Genomic DNA, 21,173 nt, shown 5'->3' with positions numbered 1-21,173 from the left:
GCTCTAACTGGGGATATGGGCTCTGAGGTGGGGCCAGAAATGAGGGGTTTGGGGTGAGGGAAGGGGCTCTGGGCTGGGGCAGGGGGTTGGAGTGTTTGGGGGTGAGGGCTCTGTCTGGGGGTGCAGGCTCTGGCATGGGACCGGGGATGAGGGGTTTGGCGTGCATAAGGGGGCTCCAAATTTGGGGGGGGTGAGGGCTGGGGCAGGGGGTTAGGGCTCAGGGTTGGGGCGCGGGCTTACCTCCGACGGCTCCCGGTCAGTGGCATAGTAGGGGGGCTAAGGCAGGCTTCCTGCATGTCCTGACTCCATGCTACACCACGGGAGCAGCCAGCAGGTCCAGGTCCTAGGCAGAGGCGTAGGGCAGGTGTCTCTGCATGCTGCTCTTGCTCACAGGCACTGCCTCTGCCACTCCCATTGGCCACAGTTCCTGGCCAGTAGGAGTGCGGAGCCGGTGCTCGGGGCAAGGATAGCACGCGGAGCCCTGTGGCTCCCCGCCTAGGAATCGGACCTGCTGGCCGCTTCCGGGGTGCAGAGCGGAGCCAGGACAGGTAGGGACTAGCCTGCCTTAGCTCCGCAGCACTTTTAATGGCCCGGTTGGTGGTGCTGAACAGAGCCACCAGGGTCCCTTTTCGACCGAGTGTTCCGGTCAAAAACCGGACACTTGGTCACCCTACTTGGCAAGAAAATGGCAGATGAAATTCAGTGTTAAATACAAAGTAATGCACATGGCAAAATATAATCCCAACTATACATACAAAATGATGGTGCCTAAATTAGCTGTTACCCATCAAGAAAGAGATCCTGGACTCATTTTCAGTTCTCTGGAAGCACTATGTTTCTGGAGTACTGCAAATGTATAAGAATCCTTCCCACTGTGCCTGTATCATCCTGAACTCATTCTCCAGCTTCAGAAGACTTAAAAATTATCGCCAGCCATCAATGGGACAGACGCAACTGAATAATGCAGCTGTCCTTAACATGCAGGTCACGTGTGGGGGGGGGGCATATGCCTTTCGCTGGTGCTCCCCTTTGTGTCCCTCCAACGTGTCAGTGGGGTAAGGCATATATGCACAGAGGGACCACAACAAGGCTATATAGTGGGTTAATAAGGCTGTGTCTGATCTTTGGCCTTTGAATTTCTTTCCAGTAAACACTGGACCTTTCATCCTTTGATTTTATTTAACTCATGATACTGTGATTGTCTGATAAACAGGAAGTACCTTTACATAATCATCTTCATAACTTTAAGTATTAGAAAGTTATGAAAAATAAAGTAAAATAAAGTACCTGAAAAGCACCTGAACCTGTCACCACAGCCCTCCTCTGTTGGGCATCCTCTCGTAGGAACACATTGTTGTGTTTCAAAGGCACTCCCAACACATGGGTTTCCCCCATACTGGCCGTAAACTGCTATTGTCCGTCTGCGAATCTGAATGCAAATCAATAGAAACCTTTAGAGAGTGTAAACCTAAAGCAGAAATATTAGACTGTTTTCATGACAGCACAACAAATCCTTTGCTGTAATTAATTGAAATGTTTATTTTCGTTTCCTGAAAACAAACACACTGCTCCTCATGTTACTACAAAATAACAACATATAATACAAAATGGTTTAACAGAAAGGACTCTACTCTTTTTAGCCCTAGTAGACTAAGAAACCCAATTGCTCTGTTCTAAAATCTAGGTGCCAACTGCAACTAGTACAAGCCAGTTGAAAATACTGTACTCTTTTTTCATTTTATGAACATTTTGAATGGTGTCACTCACTCTTGGACCTGACCCGCCAGAACTAAAATAAAACAGCCATCAAGTAGTGCACAGGAACGTGACAAAAACTAAAGTTAGATAAACTGGGGATTTTTTGCATCTCAAAAGAAATTCAGGTTCATGTCAAGTCTTGAGAGAAAGTGCACACTGGCCCTTTTTTAATCTGAACCCATCCATCCACCTATCCCTAATTAATGACTTATCAAAGGAAGCAATAAGGAATCTAAAAATCAAAACTATCTCTCACCTGAGTGAAAGTGCCAACATAGAAAACTTTCAGTTTGTTTCTACTGATTCCTGTTAGGAATGGAATGGAGCAATTGGATCATCCAATAAAAACTGACAGACAATAGGAATCAATAGATATCAAAGCTGAAGAATTATAAGATTTTACTGGAATTTCCACGAGGACATTTTTTGTAACTATCACCAAAATAAAAACGACTGGGACAGTTATGCTTATGATGATTATCCTCCTTCCTAACATCAATGTCCTTTCCTTCTGCATGGTCAGCTCTTAGAATATTGCATCCTTGCAGACACAAATCATATGCTTTAGGCTTTTGATCCTCTTACAGATATAATGCTACCATAATTATTATAAAAATGCATGTTAAGGAAAGCAAAAGGAAAAAGGCATTAATAGCATTATACCTTAGTTTTAGTGCAGCCATCACATTCAGACCAAGGGCCATAAGGATTCCAGTGGCAACTGACTGGAGAGGAAGGACTGTCTCAATATGATTTTTTGCATTATTAAAAAAAACAGAAAAAAGTTATAAGGAATTGCAGTGTCTCCATTCATAAGTATTAGAGCCAAGTTTTCAGACACAGCTAAATGAATGTTGATTAAAAAATGGGGCCTGATTGTGCTCCTACTGAAACCAATGGGATTCACTCATCCTGCCACAGAAGAATAAAACTGACTCCCAATCCTTCTGTCTAACCACTAGACAGACATGAGAAACTATCCCACACGCTCAGTCCTGAATGCTCACATAGGCCATATCAAAACTATACACTGGGATCCAGATTGTGTCATAACAGCACAGCCCTGTGTGTCCTGTGGGAAGTGCAGAGGCCAGATTGAAGTGGGAGCTCCCTGTGGAATTCTCCGGCTCAGCCAGAATTCCCAGGAAGTGCTCCCAGTGGAGCTTCCCAGCTCTTCCAGTGTGTTCAGAAGGGAGGGAGGCAGTGGCCCGCTTCCCATCGCACTTTCCCCCCTGCCACTGGAGAGGTTGGTGGCACTGACAGTGCTGATGGGAAAGTGGCTCCACTCTCACAGGGGCACAAGCTGAGAGATTCCTTTGACCCTCTCCCCATGTTGTGGACCAGCCATGTCTATGTAAGCACATTTATATATACATATATTAAACAATTCATAGTCAGTCTTTAGCATACCCAATTCCAAATAAATACTCACCTGGAAAAAACTGGAAAGAAACCTGTAACTTCTACCAGAAGGAAAAACTCAAATACCTGAACAAGGAGGGAAAACATTCGTTAATTTTCTGTTTAGTCTGCTTTTTCTTTTGCATGCGTTTTGCCAACTTTGGGACCTGGTCAGCAGCCCTTACTCCACCCAAACTCCAATGCAAATAAATAATAATGGCACTACTAACAATGATGTGAAATCTGAACACTCAGCAGATTAGCCACCCAAACCACATTTTCTTGTTTGTCTACTTTATTGCAGTTTTATCCCATTATGTTTCTCGGCCATGCATCTTCCTTTTGAAATTAATATTTCATCTTATTCATTTCACTGGTAGAAGTTAGCTAAGTGATTGTCTTACCTTCATGTTAGGAGAAACGCTGAGATATCCAGCAACTACCAGGGAAGAAATGTACCTCCTCAGGGACTAGAGGGCAAGTCAGCAGCAGGAGGAGTCAGTCTGTCTGTCCGTTTGTCTCTTCTGGAGTCTGACTCTGCCTTGCTGTTTTGCTTTTCTTTTTCAGAAAGACTGAGTAATACAGAGGAATGTTAATCTTAACCCATTTAATCATCTCCTGGGACACAAACAGCCTGTTCTTGTAGCTGCTCAATGTCTTAAAGACAGAATAATATACATATAAATCAAGGCTTGGCTATGCTAACTAACTAGGGCTGGCACAAAACTATGGGAAGGACTCCCTGAAAGAAAACTTAATTTCTCTCCCTTTTTTCTGTGATGCAATGTCTTTCACTTTTCAGAGACCACGAGCCAGCTCTGACCTCAGTTACACAAACTCAGAGTCACTTCATCCTCTTCAGTGGATGGAGTTACTCTGGTTTACACTTGTACGACTGAGATTAGATTCTGGCCACAAATCCTTAGTACACACGTCTGCAGTTGTGATGTACAGTAGCAAGTCTAATCTCCACACATCAGTTTCTATCATGAAAAATCAGGACAGGGGCCAAGTATTCAAAGCCTGGATGCAAGTTTTGGTCTTAATCTTTCAATTGCCCCTGTAGCCACACAGAGCCTCATTGATTTCAATGGAGCTCCATGCAGGGGTTTGTCTGTGTGGAGGCAGTTTCAGGATTGGGGCCTTTGTCTATGGGATACTCTCACTTTCTCAGAATTTTACTCCTTCCCCTACATTCCTTCTCGCTTTCTCCCTAAATTCTTCTCTTCCACGATGCTCTATCCCTTCTTCAAGAATTGCCCCCCAATCCAGAAACACCATTAAGATGTTGCAGCCAGGGAAATTTCCATTAATTTGAGCCAAAAATAGGGAAAGTCCTTATGATAGGGTGAAGATATTCTTCCTCCCAGGAAATTCTTTGGATGATACACACCATTCTGTACAATCTGGTGTAATCCAAAGGTAAAAAAAAAAAACAACTCTTCAGAAGTATTATTCTGAAGCAGGAAGGTAATAAACACTCTATGCCGGAGTGAGAATCCTTGCTGTGATGTAGTAACTTCTGCATTGCACTAGGTGGAGGCTGTGTGCAGATTCATAGGTTCAGAGAGTTTGTCAGAAGGAACCTTAGATATCTACCCTGACATTCTGTATAACACAGACCATTAATTTTCACCCACTTACCCCTGCATGGAGCTCAACAACTTGTGTTTGACTAAAACATAACTTGTGTTTAGCTGAAGCATATCTTCTAAGAAGGCATCTAGTCTTGATGTAAAGATATCAAGAAGAGCTGGAGAATCCACTACTTCCCATGGTAGAATCCACTACTTCCCATGTTCCAATGGTTAATCACTCTCAGTGTTAAAAATGTGTGCCTTATTTCTAATTTGAATTTGTCTGGTTTCAGTGACCAGCCATTGGTTCTTGTTATGCCTTTCTCCTCAGATTCACAAGCCCTTTACTACCCAGTATCTTCTCCCTATGAAGGTTCTTATACACTATAATCAAATCACCTCTCAGCCTTCTTTACAATAAAATAAACAGACTGAACTCTGATTGACAAACTAAACAGATTGAGCTCTCTTATTATGAGGCATTTTCTCCAGCTCTTTTCTGCGGTCTCTATTTTTTCAGCACCATTTTTGAAATGAGGACACCAGAACTATACACAGTATTTCAGTATCAGCCTAACCAATGCCACATATGAAGGTAAAATCACCTCCCTACTTCTACTCATCTGTTTATGACAGGTTTCAGAGTAGCAGCAATGTTAGTCTGTATCCGCAAAAAGAAAAGGAGTACTTGTGGCACCTTAGAGACTAACAAATTTATTTGAGTATAAGCTTTATTCATCTCAGGAGTTCATTAGCCCTTTTTGCCACATCATTGCACAGAACTGAATGTCAGCTATGACCCCTAAATCCTTTTCACTGTCACTGCTTTCCAGGATACAGTCCCCCATTCTGTCAGTATGGCCTGCATTCCTTTTGCCTAGATGTGGATTCCTAGATTAATTATTCCTTGCTCCTAGATCTGGGGTCATGTTTCTCTGTTTAACTCAGGGATGATGATGACCAGTTTGCTAAAAGAAAGCCATTCCAGAGTCAATTTAGCTGTACCATGAGCCTGCTAGAGACTCTTCAGGCTCTGTAATGGTGAACCCTTTTGATAACATACTCTATACTGTTTGAAGATATCTTGTACTTATTTTTTTATTATTTTATTTGTCTTAGCCCATATCCAGGACCTGGGGTCCTTATTCAATCTGTACTCATTGCTTACATAAGCAACGCCCTCCCCCCACCCCATCTCTTTCCTCCCCACACCGTCTCACAGTGAAGTCAGTGTTCTCTGTAGTCTAGACACTTTCTTTCCTTGAAACTAATTGATAGGATGGAAGAATATTGCAAAGTCATAGTTTGTCCCACCAACATTGTGATGTTGCGTTCCATATGCTTATGAAAATATGCTTGGAATGTGAATATAATGTAACTAGAATATGTTTTATGCAAAAGGTTTCTTGTGAGGTATCATTACATAGCTTATAATTTACTGAGTCTGTTCATTCTATTTGTAGGTATGTATTATGCTTGTATTTAAAATTAGAAATATGAAGTTAACACTGAAGTTCTATTGTAACTATGCAAAGTGTGGGCCATTAATGTTGGTTTAGAATTTTGATGGCACCCATTGACTAGGACAATTGGCTGTAGATGGTTTATTTACCTGCAAGCCTTCTTCTATGATGAGATTACTGGTTCTGTGGATGAAGGGAAAGCAGTGGATGTATTGTTTCTTGACTTTAGCAAAGCTTTTGACACGGTCTCCCACAGTATTCTTGTCAGCAAGTTAAAGAAGTATGGGCTGGATGAATGCACTATAAGGTGGGTAGAAAGTTGGCTATATTGTCGGGCTCAATGGGTAGTGATCAATGGCTCCATGTCTAGTTGGCAGCTGGTGTCAAGTGGAGTGCCCCAGGGGTCGGTCCTGCGGCCGGTTTTGTTCAATATCTTCATAAATGATCTGGAGGATGGTGTGGATTGCACTCTCAGCAAATCTGCGGATGATACTAAACTGGGAGGAGTGGTAGATACACTGGAGGGCAGGGATAGGATACAGAGAGACCTAGACAAATTGGAGGATTGGGCCAAAAGAAATCTGATGAGGTTCAATAAAGATAAGTGCAGAGTCCTGCACTTAGGACGGAAGGACCCAATGCACAGCTACAGACTAGGGACCGAACGGCTAGGCAGCAGTTCTGCGGAAAAGGACCTAGGGGTGACAGTGGACGAGAAGCTGGATATGAGTCAGCAGTGTGCCCTTGTTGCCAAGAAGGCCAATGGCATTTTGGGATGTATAAGTAGGGGCATAGCGAGCAGATCGAGGGACATGATCATCCCCCTCTATTTGACATTGGTGAGGCCTCATCTGGAGTACTGTGTCCAGTTTTGGGCCCCACACTACAAGAAGGATGTGGATAAATTGGAGAGAGTCCAGCAAAGGGCAACAAAAATGATTAGGGGTCTGGAATACATGACTTATGAGGAGAGGCTGAGGGAACTGGGATTGTTTAGTCTGCAGAAGAGAAGAATGAGGGGGGATTTGATAGCTGCTTTCAGCTACCTGAGAGGTGGTTCCAGAGAGGATGGTTCTAGACTATTCTCAGTGGTGGAAGAGGACAGGACAAGGAGTAATGGTCTCAAGTTGCAGTGGGAGAGGTTTAGGTTGGATATTAGGAAAAACTTTTTCACTAGGAGGGTGGTGAAACACTGGAATGTGTTACCTAGGGAGGTGGTAGAATCTCCTTCCTTAGAAGTTTTTAAGGTCAGGCTTGACAAAGCCCTGGCTGGGATGATTTAATTGAGGATTGGTCCTGCTTTGAGCAGGAGGTTGGACTAGATGACCTCCTGAGGTCCCTTCCAACCCTGATATTCTATGATTCTTGTGGATATGGTGGCCAGCCTGTGGGTAATGAAGAATGAGGTTTTACAGGACATGTGACCATGTCACCTGGTACTGGAATCCATCTTAAACTTGGGGCTCTTCCATTTACCAGGAGGGGTGGGGATCCAGAGAGACAAAAGATTCCCACCTTCTGCCAAAGCTATATAAGGGGGTGGAACAGAACAAAGGAGGTTTCAGTCATGAGAAATCCCCTAGTTACCACCTGAGCTGGAGCTAACAAGAACTGTACCAGGGGAAAGGATTGGACCCAGACAAGGAAGGAGTCCAGTCTGTGAAAGAAGCTTATTGGAACATCTTTGAGGGTGAGATTTTATCTGTAATCAGTTTCTTAATGTATTAGGCTTAAACTTGCGTGTTTTGTTTTATTTTGCTTGGTAACTTACTTTGTTCTGTCTGTTATTACTTGGAGCCAACTAAATCCTACTTTTTATCCTTAATAAAATCACTTTTGCTTATTAATTAACCCAGAGTAAGTAATTAATACCTGGGAGAGCAAACAGCTGTGCATCTCCCTCTCTCTCAGTGTTATAGAGGGCGGACAATTTATAAGTTTACCCTGTATAAGCTTTATACAGAGTGAAACGGATTTATTTGGGGTTTGGATCCCTTTGGGAGCTGGGTGTCCAGGTGCTAGAGACAGGAGCACTTGCTAAGCCATTTTCAGTTAAGTCTGCAGCTTTGGGGGTGTGAGTCAGACCCTGGGTCTGTGTTGCAGCAGATTAGCGTATCTGGTGCAACAAGGCAGGGTTCTGAAGGCCCAAACTGTCTGAGAAAACGGGCTCAGAGGTACATCAGGTGACAGTAACAAGGGGGTTTCTGTGGTCAAATCCATCACAAACATATCCTTTTTTTCTGTCACTAAGGCCATGTCTACAATACAGAGTTAAGTTGATTTAAGTTACATCAACAATCATAAACCACTGTAATTACATTGCTTGTGCATGTTCATGCAATGCTCCTTATGTTGGCCGAGCACATCCGCAGTTGGTGCTCTAGCACAAACAGAGAGAGCAGTGCACTGTGGGAAGCTATCTCACTGTTAAAATCACCATCTTCCCCTGCTAGGAGTTCTGGAAATGGATTGCAGTGCATCATGCAGTGCATCAGAAAAAGAAATAGATAAATTCATGGAGGATAGGTCCATCGATGACTATTAGCCAGGATGGGCAGAGATGGTGTCCTTAGCCTCTGTTTGCCAGAAGCTGGGAATGGGTGACAGGGGATGGGTCACTTGTTCTGTTCATTCCCTCAGAAGCACCTGGCATTGGCCACTGTCAGAAGACAGGATACTGGGCTAGATGGACCTTTGGTCTGACCCTGTATGGCCGTTCTTATGGGAGCGGGATCACTGCCGCATGAAGGAGTTTTCTCCATCCCATGATTCTAAGGGCTTCTGACTGCATTGTGTGCTGTTTTTCATCTGCCCCTGTAAACTTTGTGCCCACCATCTCTGCCTGAAAGCACAGATCCTGCACTGCTCACCAGTCTTGTGATGAGCGTTATGAACACCACGTGACTGATCCTGCAGTATTTCATGAGCTACGAATCTGAACAGGAATCTGTGCTGTCTGCCCTGCTGCATGCCATGGAAAGAAACAATTCAGGATTGATGTTGGCATTCACGGAGCAGCTGCACACGGTGGACTGTCACTACTGGGCTCAGGAAATAAGCACCAAGTGGTGGGATCGGATTGTGATGCAGGTATGGGACAATGAGCAATAGCTGCAGAACTCTGCGCAGCTCGCTCCTGCCCTGCCATGCAAGGATACCAAAATGAGAGCTGCCCTAATCGCAGAAAAGTGTGTGGGGATCGCTGTGTGGAAGCTGACAATTCCAGACTGCTACCAGTCAGTCCTGAATCAGTTTGGAGTTGGGAAGTCCACTGTGGAGGTTGCGGTGATGCAATTGTGCAGGGCCATTAACCTCCTCCCACTACAAAGGACTGTGGCTCTGGGTAATGTGCAGGAAATATTGGATGGCTTTGCGGCAATGAGATTCCCTAACTGCGGGGGGGCGATAGCTGGCATGTATATCCTAATTTTGGCTCCAGACCATCTTGTGACAGAGTACATCAACAGAAAGGGCCACTTCTGTATGGTATTGCAAGCCCCCATGGCTCATCAGGGTCGTTTCACTGACATCAACGCAGGGTGGTCGGGGAAGGTGGATGACACACGCCATCTTCAGGAACACTGGACAGTATAGAATGCTGCATGCAGGGACTTTCTTTCCAGACCGGAAGATTCCAATAGGGGATGTGGAAATGCCCATAGTGATCCTGGGAGACCCAGCCTACCCCTTACTCCCATGGTTCATGAAGCCTTACACCAGAAACCTTGACAGCAGCACAGAGGCTCAGCTGGTGCAGAATGACCGTAGAATGTGCGTTTGGCAGATTAAAGGGTCACTGGTGCTGCCTATTTGGCGTTTAGACCTCAATGAGGAAAATATTCCCATGGTCATAGCAGCCTGCTGTGCGCTGCATAATATTTGTGAAGCCAAGGGGGAAAAGTTTCCCCAGAGGTGGAGCACTGAAGTGGATTGCCTGGCAGCTGATTTTGAGCAGCCAGACACTAGGGCTATTAGAGGTGCTCAGTGGGGGTGGGGAGGAGGTATACAAATCAAGGAGGTTTTGAAGGAGCATTTTGACAATGAGCTCTGGTAATGTATCTTTCTGTAATGAATTGAGCCAAGCATTGTTTACTTGCCACATTGAATGACCCCTGTAATGATTCCTGCCTGAGTGTTAATTGGAGTCTGCAAATGTGCCAGTTGACACCGAGTATGAATTTCTGTTGCAACCACCCTGTGTAGGTCACAAACAAAGAATCACTGTCTTTGTAAGACTAAATTTTTATTAAACAGCAATACACAGATTAACATTTCTTACAAGGGACATGACAGTGAGCAGCACCCTCTGATGTGAGGATCTCACAGTTGAGTGTAAGTCCAGCTGTCATTATGGGAAATATCCCTAAGGGTGGAGTGCAAGAGGTACTGCAATGGGCCAGGAACATAAGAGGAATGTGTGTGGGAGTTTGGGGAGAGCAAAGAAGGCAGTTCTGTATGGGATGCAGGGGGAGTTGAGCATGCATGTGTTCCACCTTCAGTGCAATGAGGGACCTTAGCATCTCTGTTTGGTCCTCCATGAGCTTTATTATCTATTCCTGACCCTGTATTATCCACTTCTGGCTCTGTCTCCTCTCCTAGCTATCCATTTCTAATTTTTCATTTATTGTCTCTCACCATACTTTGTGCTCACTCTAGGCCTGATCTGATGATTGCAGCACTTTGCAAAACTCCTCCTCATTTGCTTCCTTATCTGACAGAGGTGCTACACCAGTGTGTAGGAGCTGGCCCTCAAGAAACAATAAACAGAGTCAGTATTGTGTGTCTTGGATCACTCACAGTCTTGGATCAGAAAAGTTACACACACCTCTTTCTCACTTTCCTTTGCAAGCATGCAGCATGGCCAGAGCACCAAACATGGTGAATTTGGCCGTGGGGGGATGGTGGTGCAAGACAGAACAAAGGGTCTAGGTGGGTTCAGAAGGGGATCAGTTCAAGCACCTAGGGACACTATTCTGAATATTGGAACCCCACTTCTGAAGCTGAAATCACACTATTGAGGGTAACCAAAGATGCAAGGGTGCATCTTCAAACCAGGTCCGTATGCTGCTCGCCTGTGTGCTGCTTTGGTTCCTGCAGAAGTAATTTCCGTTGGCATGGAAAAGTTTCCTACAATGGAGGAAGAAACAAAGCAGCTCTGCCAAGGAACCTTTGGCAGAGGATTGCAGAGTATCTGCAGGATAGTTTCCTAGAGATCTCTATGGAAGATTTTTGGGAGATCTCAGTGAGCATTAACAAACTTTTCTGCATGGGCCCCCGCTGCATAGGGGAATGTGAAGCAGATGCAGACAATACCTAGTGTTGTTCATTTCAATTCCTTCTCTCACGTGCATCATGTAACAAAATAAAGAACACCTCTACCTCATGTCACCGGGCACTATCAAAGCAAAATGAGCTCTTCTCTGCTGCTTCAGGAACACCACAGCCGGACTGCTGGGACTGGGTAGACCCCTCTGGAGTCAAAAAGAGGTCCTGACACCAGACGAGCCTGTCGCCTGTCCTCCTCCAACTCAACCTCCTCATCCACCACTTCATCCTTGCAGCTGACTCTGTTTGCCGCTGCCTCCAGTCCCCACAAAGTATCCACAGGGGTCTTGGCAGTGCAGGTGGGGTTGCCACTGAGGATGAGATACAGCTCCTTGTAGACGCCGCATGTTTTCGGAACTGCACCAGAGTAACATTTGGCCTCATTTGCCTTCTGGTACGCCTGCCTCAGCTCCTTGATCTTAGCACGACTCTGCTGTGTGTCCCTTTTGTGCCCCTTCTCATCCATGCCACGAGCAATCTGCTCTTAGGTGTCAGAGTTCCTGTGGCTGGATCGGAGCTGCAACTGCACAGCCTCCTTTCCCCCCTGTCCCAACAGGTCCAGCAACTCCAGTGTACTCCAGGCCAGAGCACATTTGCTGTGGAAAGCCATCATGGTCAGCTGGGAAGATGTGATGTGAGCTGTCCATGCGCAGCAAACAGGAAGTGGAATTTCAAAAATTCCCAAGGCTTTAAAGGGGGAGGAGTGCATGCCTGTGTACCTGGCTACAGGGCAGTAGAGTAGAAACTGCTTACCAGAGCAGTCATGATGAGCATTGTGGGACAGCTATTGGAGGCCACTTAGGGTGACATAAGCAGTCGCAGTATCTGCACCGACACTGCGTCACTCTACATTTGTTGCAAAAAGCTCTATGTTGCTCATTGAGGTGTTTTTATTATGTCGGTGTAGCAAGAGAGTTTAAATCGGGGGGAGGAGCATTGTTGTGTGTACGCCTCCATTGTTTTGTTGACGAAACCTGACTTTTGTCGACAAAACTATGTAGTTTAGACGAGGCCTAAGGCTACTTTCTGCTGGAAAACAATAACATGTTGGGGTTGGCCTTGATCCCAGTAAAATCAATGAGAATTATTTTGCAAACACCTACACAGGCCAAATAGTATTTAATTTATCTGACTATTCACAAGAGGTGAGATTCATCCCTGTGTTGAAGCGAAGTGGAACTTAAGTGATGGAGATGGCTGATTTTTACCTGATTCATTTTTGTCCAGGTTCATTATCCATTATATTCCCAAACAAAATCTGGGGAACTAGTTTTTGTTCTAGCAACTATTTTGCAGTAGTTTTTCATTACAGCAACTAAAGGTCATTGCTGATTATTTTTATTATACATTGAGAAGTGCACCCTATGTTGCACCCTTTTCTATTACTGTAGTGTTGTGTGAAAACATCTGGAAAAAGAAGCAAAAGGCCAACCATAAGGCAGAAATTGTCTTGTCCAAAATGGGAATTCCACCACAAGAATTATTAGTGTAATGCTTCATTCACTGGACTACTGATATTCTGCCAAGTCTGGAAATGGCATGAAATGCTACTGCCTGTATTTTAATTCAAACTAAGGTCAGCCAGTACATAATTACATCCATGATATTTCCCTGTAGTCTTTTGATACTTTTACAGGACTGATATGAAGGTTTCTCCATAGTTTACAAGGCTTTAAATGGCCTTGCATCTTCATTTTTGTCTGAGTTCATTATCCGTTATGTTCCCAAGTATAATCTGTGCTCTGTGATTGCTGCGGATGCCAAGGAGCAAATCACAGTTGGGTGGAGAAAGAACATGTTGGCATTATGGTTTTTAATTGTGACATTCACTCTTTCTCTGAATGTTTCTGGATTTGAATGGGTGTGTTAATGTCACCTGGCTTTTTCTAATTAGCTGCAATTATCTGCTTTGCTTTCAAGCTATTTATTACATTTCAGGGATTAATGTAAAGTACCTTCGGATGCATCTCCGTAAAATGTGTCAAATGACATTAATGTTGTACTAACTACAACTCAAATGATTTTCTCCCAAGGGACCTTTCAGAATGTTTCCTTATATACTCTAATATGTGTGCTGGAGTATCTAGGTAAAACAAAGAAAAGTGAAATGCTGAGAGAATTTCCTAGCTTGCATGAATTCATGTTAGATTAAACTAGAGGGCACATTTTCATCATTCAATGCCTACACTGAATTTTGAGGGATTAAATGTGACTTGAGTGGTGCAGCCTTGTGTTGGTCTGGTGCTCAGGGCGGAAATTCATACAATATTCCTGCATGTGCCAGCAGCTTTTTATGTTATTGATTAATTATTTAGGGCTAAATCATGACACCTAGTCCTGTGTAAGGAGTGGCATGTAGCTGGCACAAGCAGTTAAATGGTCTATGGTAGGGCTTTATGTAGGGGAAGATATATATACTTCATATGGCAGGGAATAGGACTCCATTGGTCCCAAATAGGTAGCAAAGAAGGGACTAATAGGAGTAGGTGGAGGAGGGGCCATTGCCTCTGTGCTTTATATGGATCCAGTGACATAAAATCACACATAGTACACAGATGGGCTAACATACACTAACATTAAAGTTGTTTTGGGGTAGGGTATCTGTCCCTCATAAGCCCTAAAGACAAAGAGGGTAAAGTTTTTCAACATGTCTAAGTGATTTAGGAGCCAAAGTGCCGTTGATTATTTTTTTAGTGGGACTTAGGTTTCTAAGTCACTTAGGTGCTTTTCAATATAGTATCCACAGTCTAATTACTTGGGCTTTGTACAGAGTTGAATGCCAACTATGAGGCTTTGATACTTCCAGTTCTTCCGGTATACCTGCATTATTATTATTGGAAATATTGTTATTAATTGATCAGAAAACAAAACTCTTCATGTGAGAATTTTTGAATGAAAAATCTTTGCTTAAAATGTTTCCTACAAAATCTTTTGATTTTCCTTCAGGAAGTTTCAAAACAATTTGGAACAAAAATGTAATAAATGCCTCTCTATAAAGAAAACAAAAAGTCCTTTATTTTGAAGGAGAGCTAGAAAAAAAGCTAACAGGCAAAACTTGACATAAACAGAAAGGCTTTCAGAGTTATGTTTTTCAAAGTACAATGACATTCTTAGGGCCATCTGAAATTCATCAAGATTTTGTCAGGTTGCACAAGGGGTTTGTAATTAGTTCTGTGTGCAGCTTCAATGCTTCTCATAATGTGCTTTCTTCTCATAGAGACACTGTCAGCTCTAACTGGATCCAAAATTTAAGTTTTGTGAAAATAAGCTTTTGCAAAATTTAAGACAGTGAGCTAGATTCTTTGCTGTGGTCAATAACACAGTCCAATGTGGGGGTGTGTATAGTAGTGTTTAATGTACGCAAAGCTGACATATAGCTCACTTTTGCACTCCCTGATTCTGGGCTGGCTATATGTTGGTTCAGACCCCCCAACATTAAATAGAGCAGCCTGGAGACTGAGCTACGTCAAACCAGATACCAACAACCTCAAAAGGCCAATTTGGCAGGTGGGTTCAGCTGTGTTTAAAGGAACCTTGGCCTTGCCTCTTGGCAATGGCCACACCAAAGCTATGCTGGATCCATGTCAATGGAAGACTCCCCAGTACTGGTGTAATTTTCCCATTGCTGGTTGCACTGCCTTTAGAGCCCATTTGCACCAGAAGTTTTAACTCAAGGCAGCTGTACTGTAGCAAAGACTCTGGGCCACTATGCTCCTATGATATTTTAAAATAATGAAATAATACAAATATTTCTGTTTGTATGCCTGCATTAATGGTGATTTATTTGTACTTTTTTATTTGCAAATAATAAACATTCATGCAGTATTTACACCCCAAACAATGCAGCTAAAAAATGTATAGAACCTGACAGGGAACTTGACTAGAAACTGTCTATAAATAAAACTGAAAGTGACTTGTTCATTGTACAGCTATGTTGAGACTTCAAGCTAGCAAATGGCTTGGAGAAGTTTTGGATGATAAAGAAAGAAGAAAATACACAACAATTCCAAGAATAGAAAGCTCAAATCTAGGCACTAATGTAATAATAAATCTAGAGGCTCCAAATGAGACTGGGGTCCCATTGTGCCTGACACTGTACAGGCACATAGTAAGAGACAGATATACTCCTCAGCATATTTACTAAGGACTGTATTGTGCCTTTAAGGCACAGTTGGCACTGGAGGAATCACTAAAGCGAGAGTGCCAAGAAGCCCTGGGCCTGAAAAAGACATACTGGTTGTTACCCTGCTACAATAGAAGTCAATGACAAAACTCCCTGTAAACTGATGGAATGACTCAGCAGAAAAAAGTCAGTCAGCAACCCTTCATCAAGGGTTAGCATTTATAATATGATAGTAAAATAAGTTAACAGAGTGAATAGAAAATTCCCGTTTAGGATTCATCCCAGTCCTGTGATCTTTTTATTGTGTAGCCCAACCTTCCCAAAAGTATTTTTTCCCTCTCCCAAGCATACACTCTGAGGGTATGCCAACACTTAACGTGTTAAACCATATCTAAAAAATTAACACCATTGTAAATTCTAATGTAGACACTGTCATGCTGTCTGGAGTGGCTCATAACGGTGAGTGCCTATCTCAGGGCAGACTGTCAGAGAAAAGTTTGTTCTAGGACACAAACTTTTGTTGCTACTTGGGTTAAACACAACTAATGACAAACATTTGTACCCTGTTTAGGCTAAAATTTGCAATAATTGGTTAATATGTTAAAATATGAGTAAAAATTCCAGTGTAGACATAGGCTTATAGACCTTCTCCTTTCATCTGCGCAAGGGGAAGGGGAAGCTGAGCTGAAGTTAAAATGGCCCTTTTTCTCAGGACTCCGAGGGCCAGATTTTCAAAGGTATTTAGGCACCTAAAGATGTAGACAGGTGCCTAGCGAAATGGGAGTTAGGCGCCTCGTCGCTTTTGAAAATCCCACTAGGTGCTTATCTGCATCTTTAGATGCCCAAATAGCTTTGAAAATCTGGTCCCCAGTGACTTCACTGGAAGCAGGATTCATGTTCAATACCACAGTTCCAAAGAGCTCAGCGGCTGTGCCACCCTTGAAGAGGGTGCAGCAAAAGCAAGCCTTTGTGCCCAGCTTGCTCCACAGCCACTCTGGAGAGGTTAGCACTGCTACACATACTAGACTTGCACTTAGTAAAGCACGTGGTCCACCTTGGCCCTGATGTAGGTATGGGATAGTTCAGGAAGCTCCATGTACTTTCTGTGTTCCCTTTGCACATGCTTGCAGGGCTCGGCACAATCTAGTCCTAACAGTTCTTATTAAGAGAAAGAAAATGAGAAACTGCAGGCACTGCAGATGTTATGTTGTAGTGGAATTCCCAGATGCAACATGTGTGCTTTGTTTCCAGTAAATGGAAAATTGCCTGGAGCCAGACAAATACGTTCCAGAATAAACAGAGGAAAAGATTTGTAATTATAGACTAGCACTGATCTACTTTATTGGTCCTTAAACACTTAGGCCCAGATCCTCAGCTGATGTAAATTGCAGTAAACTTATTGACTTCAATGGAACTCTGCCAATTTACGCCAGCTGAGGAATTGGCTTTCACTGTTTACAAAGTTAGAATTGACAATCAGCTACTTCATTTTTGTCTCAACAGATTTTTTGATAATTTGTGCATATATCAGAGCATTCAAATAAATACACAAAAGAAAGCCAAACAATTCTGTAACAATGAGCAGAACAGCTTGTGCAAATGGCAGGTTTTCCTACTTTAAAATGAGTTAACATATTTAAAGTAGGGCAGCAAATTTCTAAAACGACTTTACTCTTTCCAGACAGGCTACAACGTGATGATCTATTTAAAAAATGATCATTTGGATCAGTTGTACATCAAGCTCAATGTTTGTAAAGTGCTTTGGGAGGAAAGGTAAATTATTATAAGTACATATAAGTAAACAAAAATTATTTTAGGATTATTTTTATTATTTTCCAAATCAAGCCTAAGTGACACAGTTTGCTGTATTTCAACTTCTTTGACTTTCTAATTAATAATATTCACTGTGACAAAGATCTTTTTCTTTGCTTTTGCACAATATTGTAAGCATGTGTTATATTTTTCAGAACTCAGGACCTAAATTAGTCCTTGGAATATGTGAGGAAGTGGGCCTTAAGGATTTGTGTGTGGCAAACATGCATTTGTGAACTCAAAACAGATTCCCAACACTTAGCTCATGTATGTTTTATACAGTTTGCATTGGCTCATATTCTTAGGTGCAGAGTTTTGAAAATGTGGTCCTTAACCGCCATATTTGGCACTAACTGGCACCAATGTTAGCAGCCTCAGCAAAGAGGCCAAAGACTGACTGGGTCATGGAAACTGAATTACCCTCTTACCTTAGGGAATGCATGCTTCTGTCAAGCATTCATGCCTATTGCACAAGATGTATAGCAGCTTCCTGGGAAAAGGGGATCAAGACATCATGCTCTTAGGTCAGACTGTTTAAGGCAAGGTTGGTGTCTAGTAAAATTATCAGCCTCCATAATTTAAATAAAGGTGAGACACTTGACAATAAATGTATAACTGGTTGGATGACAAAATGAAGGTGGTGTGCTGGCATAGTTGTATCTGGCAGGGTATGCAATTCTGCATGAAGCAAGAAAGAATTAATAGTGTGATGTAACCATCTTGTTTAAATCTGGCCTTAAATTTAGGTCTCCCAAACTGCATATAAATGAGTGTCCTGGGAATGGGGTTAAGATGGGACCAAGATTAGTTTATTCCTAATTGACCTAGGATGCCATAGAGCCCCTTTTGAGCTAGCCAAGTTCCCCTCTGCAGTTGTACTGGAGTCGCTAAAGCTGATGGTTCTTGAAGATGGCAAGTCTTCTGGTACAGCTCTGGTTTTGTGGATAGAATGACAACCATAGGGCTGATAGTGGTTTCTGGATCAATTCAATGCAGCTTGGGTTTAGATTGGGATGAACTGAAGGTTACACCCTTCTCGGTGACTCTCCTTAGCTTTAGGAAGGAACATGTCTTTCCTGTCAGGGAGATGGTTGTTTCAGTTGTTTGCCCTATTAGGTAAATGGAGCCAAGGCACTTCTAAGGAGTTCTAGGTGAAAATACTGTTCTGCTGACTGTTCTATTCTATTGATGGCTTGGTAGGACTTTATAATGATCTTTTGTCCTTGTCTATCAGTATAGTGACCTTGACTGCCCTGACTCCATCTCCACAGGTCACTCTGGTGTCCAGATGAGACGGATGTAGTGTGAGAGAGGGCAGCTAGCAGAAATAGCAGAAATCATAGAATCAAGGAATCATAGAATATCAGGGTTGGAAGGGACCCCTGAATGTCATCCAGTCCAACCCCCTGCTCAAAGCAGGACCAATTCCCAGTTAAATCATCCCAGCCAGGGCTTTGTCAAGCCTGACCTTAAAAACCTCTAAGGAAGGAGATTCTACCACCTCCCTAGGTAACGCATTCCAGTGTTTCACCACCCTCTTAGTGAAAAAGTTTTTCCTAATATCCAATCTAAACCTCCCCCACTGCAACTTGAGACCATTACTCCTCGTTCTGTCATCTGCTACCATTGAGAACAGTCTAGAGCCATCCTCTTTGGAACCCCCTTTCAGGTAGTTGAAAGCAGCTATCAAATCCCCCCTCATTCTTCTCTTCTGCAGGCTAAACAATCCCAGCTCCCTCAGCCTCTCCTCATAAGTCATGTGTTCTAGACCCCTAATCATTTTTGTTGCCCTTCGCTGGACTCTCTCCAATTTATCCACATCCTTCTTGAAGTGTGGGGCCCAAAACTGGACACAGTACTCCAGATGAGGCCTCACCAATGTCGAATAGAGGGGAACGATCACGTCCCTCGATCTGCTCGCTATGCCCCTACTTATACATCCCAAAATGCCATTGGCCTTCTTGGCAACAAGGGCACACTGCTGACTCATATCCAGCTTCTCGTCCACTGTCACCCCTAGGTCCTTTTCTGCAGAACTGCTGCCTAGCCATTCGGTCCCTAGTCTGTAGCAGTGCATTGGATTCTTCCATCCTAAGTGCAGGACCCTGCACTTATCCTTATTGAACCTCATCAGATTTCTTTTGGCCCAATCCTCCAATTTGTCTAGGTCCTTCTGTATCCTATCCCTCCCCTCCAGCGTATCTACCACTCCTCCCAGTTTAGTATCATCCGGAAATTTGCTGAGAGTGCAATCCACGCCATCCTCCAGATCATTTATGAAGATATTGAACAAAACCGGCCCCAGGACCGACCCTTGGGGCACTCCACTTGATACCGGCTGCCAACTAGACATGGAGCCATTGATCACTACCCGTTGAGCCCGACAATTTAGCCAGCTTTCTACCCACCTTATAGTGCATTCATCCAGCCCATACTTCCTTAACTTGCTGACAAGAATACTGTGGGAGACCGTATCAAAAGCTTTGCTAAAGTCAAGAAACAATACATCCACTGCTTTCCCTTCATCCACAGAACCAGTAATCTCATCATAAAAGGCGATTAGATTAGTCAGGCATGACCTTCCCTTGGTGAATCCATGCTGGCTGTTCCTGATCACCTTCCTCTCATGCAAGTGCTTCAGGATTGAATCTTTGAGGACCTGCTCCATGATTTTTCCAGGGACTGAGGTGAGGCTGACTGGCCTGTAGTTCCCAGGATCCTCCTTCTTCCCTTTTTTAAAGATTGGCACTACATTAGCCTTTTTCCAGTCATCCAGGACTTCCCCGGTTCGCCACGAGTTTTCAAAGATAATGGCCAATGGCTCTGCAATCACAGCCGCCAATTCCTTCAGCACTCTCGGATGCAACTCGTCCGGCCCCATGGACTTGTGCACATCCAGCTTTTCTAAATAGTCCCTAACCACCTCTATCTCCACAGAGGGCTGGCCATCTCTTCCCCATTTTGTGATGCCCAGCACAGCAGTCTGGGAGCTGACCTTGTTAGTGAAGACAGAGGCAAAAAAAGCATTGAGTACATTAGCTTTTTCCACATCCTCTGTCACTAGGTTGCCTCCCTCATTCAGTAAGGGGCCCACACTTTCCTTGGCTTTCTTCTTGTTGCCAACATACCTGAAGAAACTCTTCTTGTTACTCTTGACATCTCTTGCTAGCTGCAGCTCCAGGTGCGATTTGGCCCTCCTGATATCATTCCTACATGCCCGAGCAATATTTTTATACTCTTCCCTGGTCATATGTCCAACCTTCCACTTCTTGTAAGCTTCTTTTTTATGTTTAAGATCCGCTAGGATTTCACCATTAAGCCAAGCTGGTCGCCTGCCATATTTACTATTCTTTCGACTCATCGGGATGGTTTGTCCCTGTAACCTCAACAGGGATTCCTTGAAATACAGCCAGCTCTCCTGGACTCCTTTCCCCTTCAAGTTAGTCCCCCAGGGGATCCTGGCCATCCGTTCCCTGAGGGAGTCGAAGTCTGCTTTCCTGAAGTCCAGGGTCCGTATCCTGCTGCTTACCTTTCTTCCCTGCGTCAGGGAAATCATACACTGTCACTTAAAGACCTTTTGAAATCATATTCTCTGGCTCTGCAGGAAGTAAGAAAGCATTTCATTATCTCCACTATAACATCCTCAACATACAGAAATGTGGAACTGTTCAATGTGGCAGACAGTTATGGAGCATGATGTTTTAATGACAAGTC

The 21,173-nt window shown here is 43.5% G+C and overlaps 2 protein-coding genes across 2 annotated transcripts in view; one reads left to right on the top strand and one right to left on the bottom strand.

Moving 5' to 3' along the window:
• C7 (complement C7) overlaps window positions 1-3,809 on the bottom strand; it is a 38,471-nt gene extending 34,662 nt beyond the window's left edge. Inside the window, exons 1-4 of the mRNA XM_048851389.2 lie at window positions 3,564-3,809; window positions 3,191-3,246; window positions 2,422-2,497; window positions 1,288-1,429 (exon numbers count right to left, since the gene is read on the bottom strand). Coding sequence (XP_048707346.2) covers window positions 1,288-1,429; window positions 2,422-2,497; window positions 3,191-3,246; window positions 3,564-3,569 — 280 coding nt within the window. The 5' untranslated portion in view covers window positions 3,570-3,809. The remainder of the gene's footprint in view (window positions 1-1,287; window positions 1,430-2,421; window positions 2,498-3,190; window positions 3,247-3,563) is intronic.
• RPL37 (ribosomal protein L37) overlaps window positions 1-21,173 on the top strand; it is a 185,068-nt gene that overhangs the window by 146,984 nt on the left and 16,911 nt on the right. The gene's annotated exons all lie outside the window — the stretch shown is intronic.

Source organism: Caretta caretta, chromosome 5 (genome assembly GCF_965140235.1).
Source record: "Caretta caretta isolate rCarCar2 chromosome 5, rCarCar1.hap1, whole genome shotgun sequence".
Classification (NCBI taxonomy): Eukaryota; Metazoa; Chordata; order Testudines; family Cheloniidae; genus Caretta; species Caretta caretta.
This window is presented reverse-complemented; position numbering and strand designations above follow the sequence as displayed.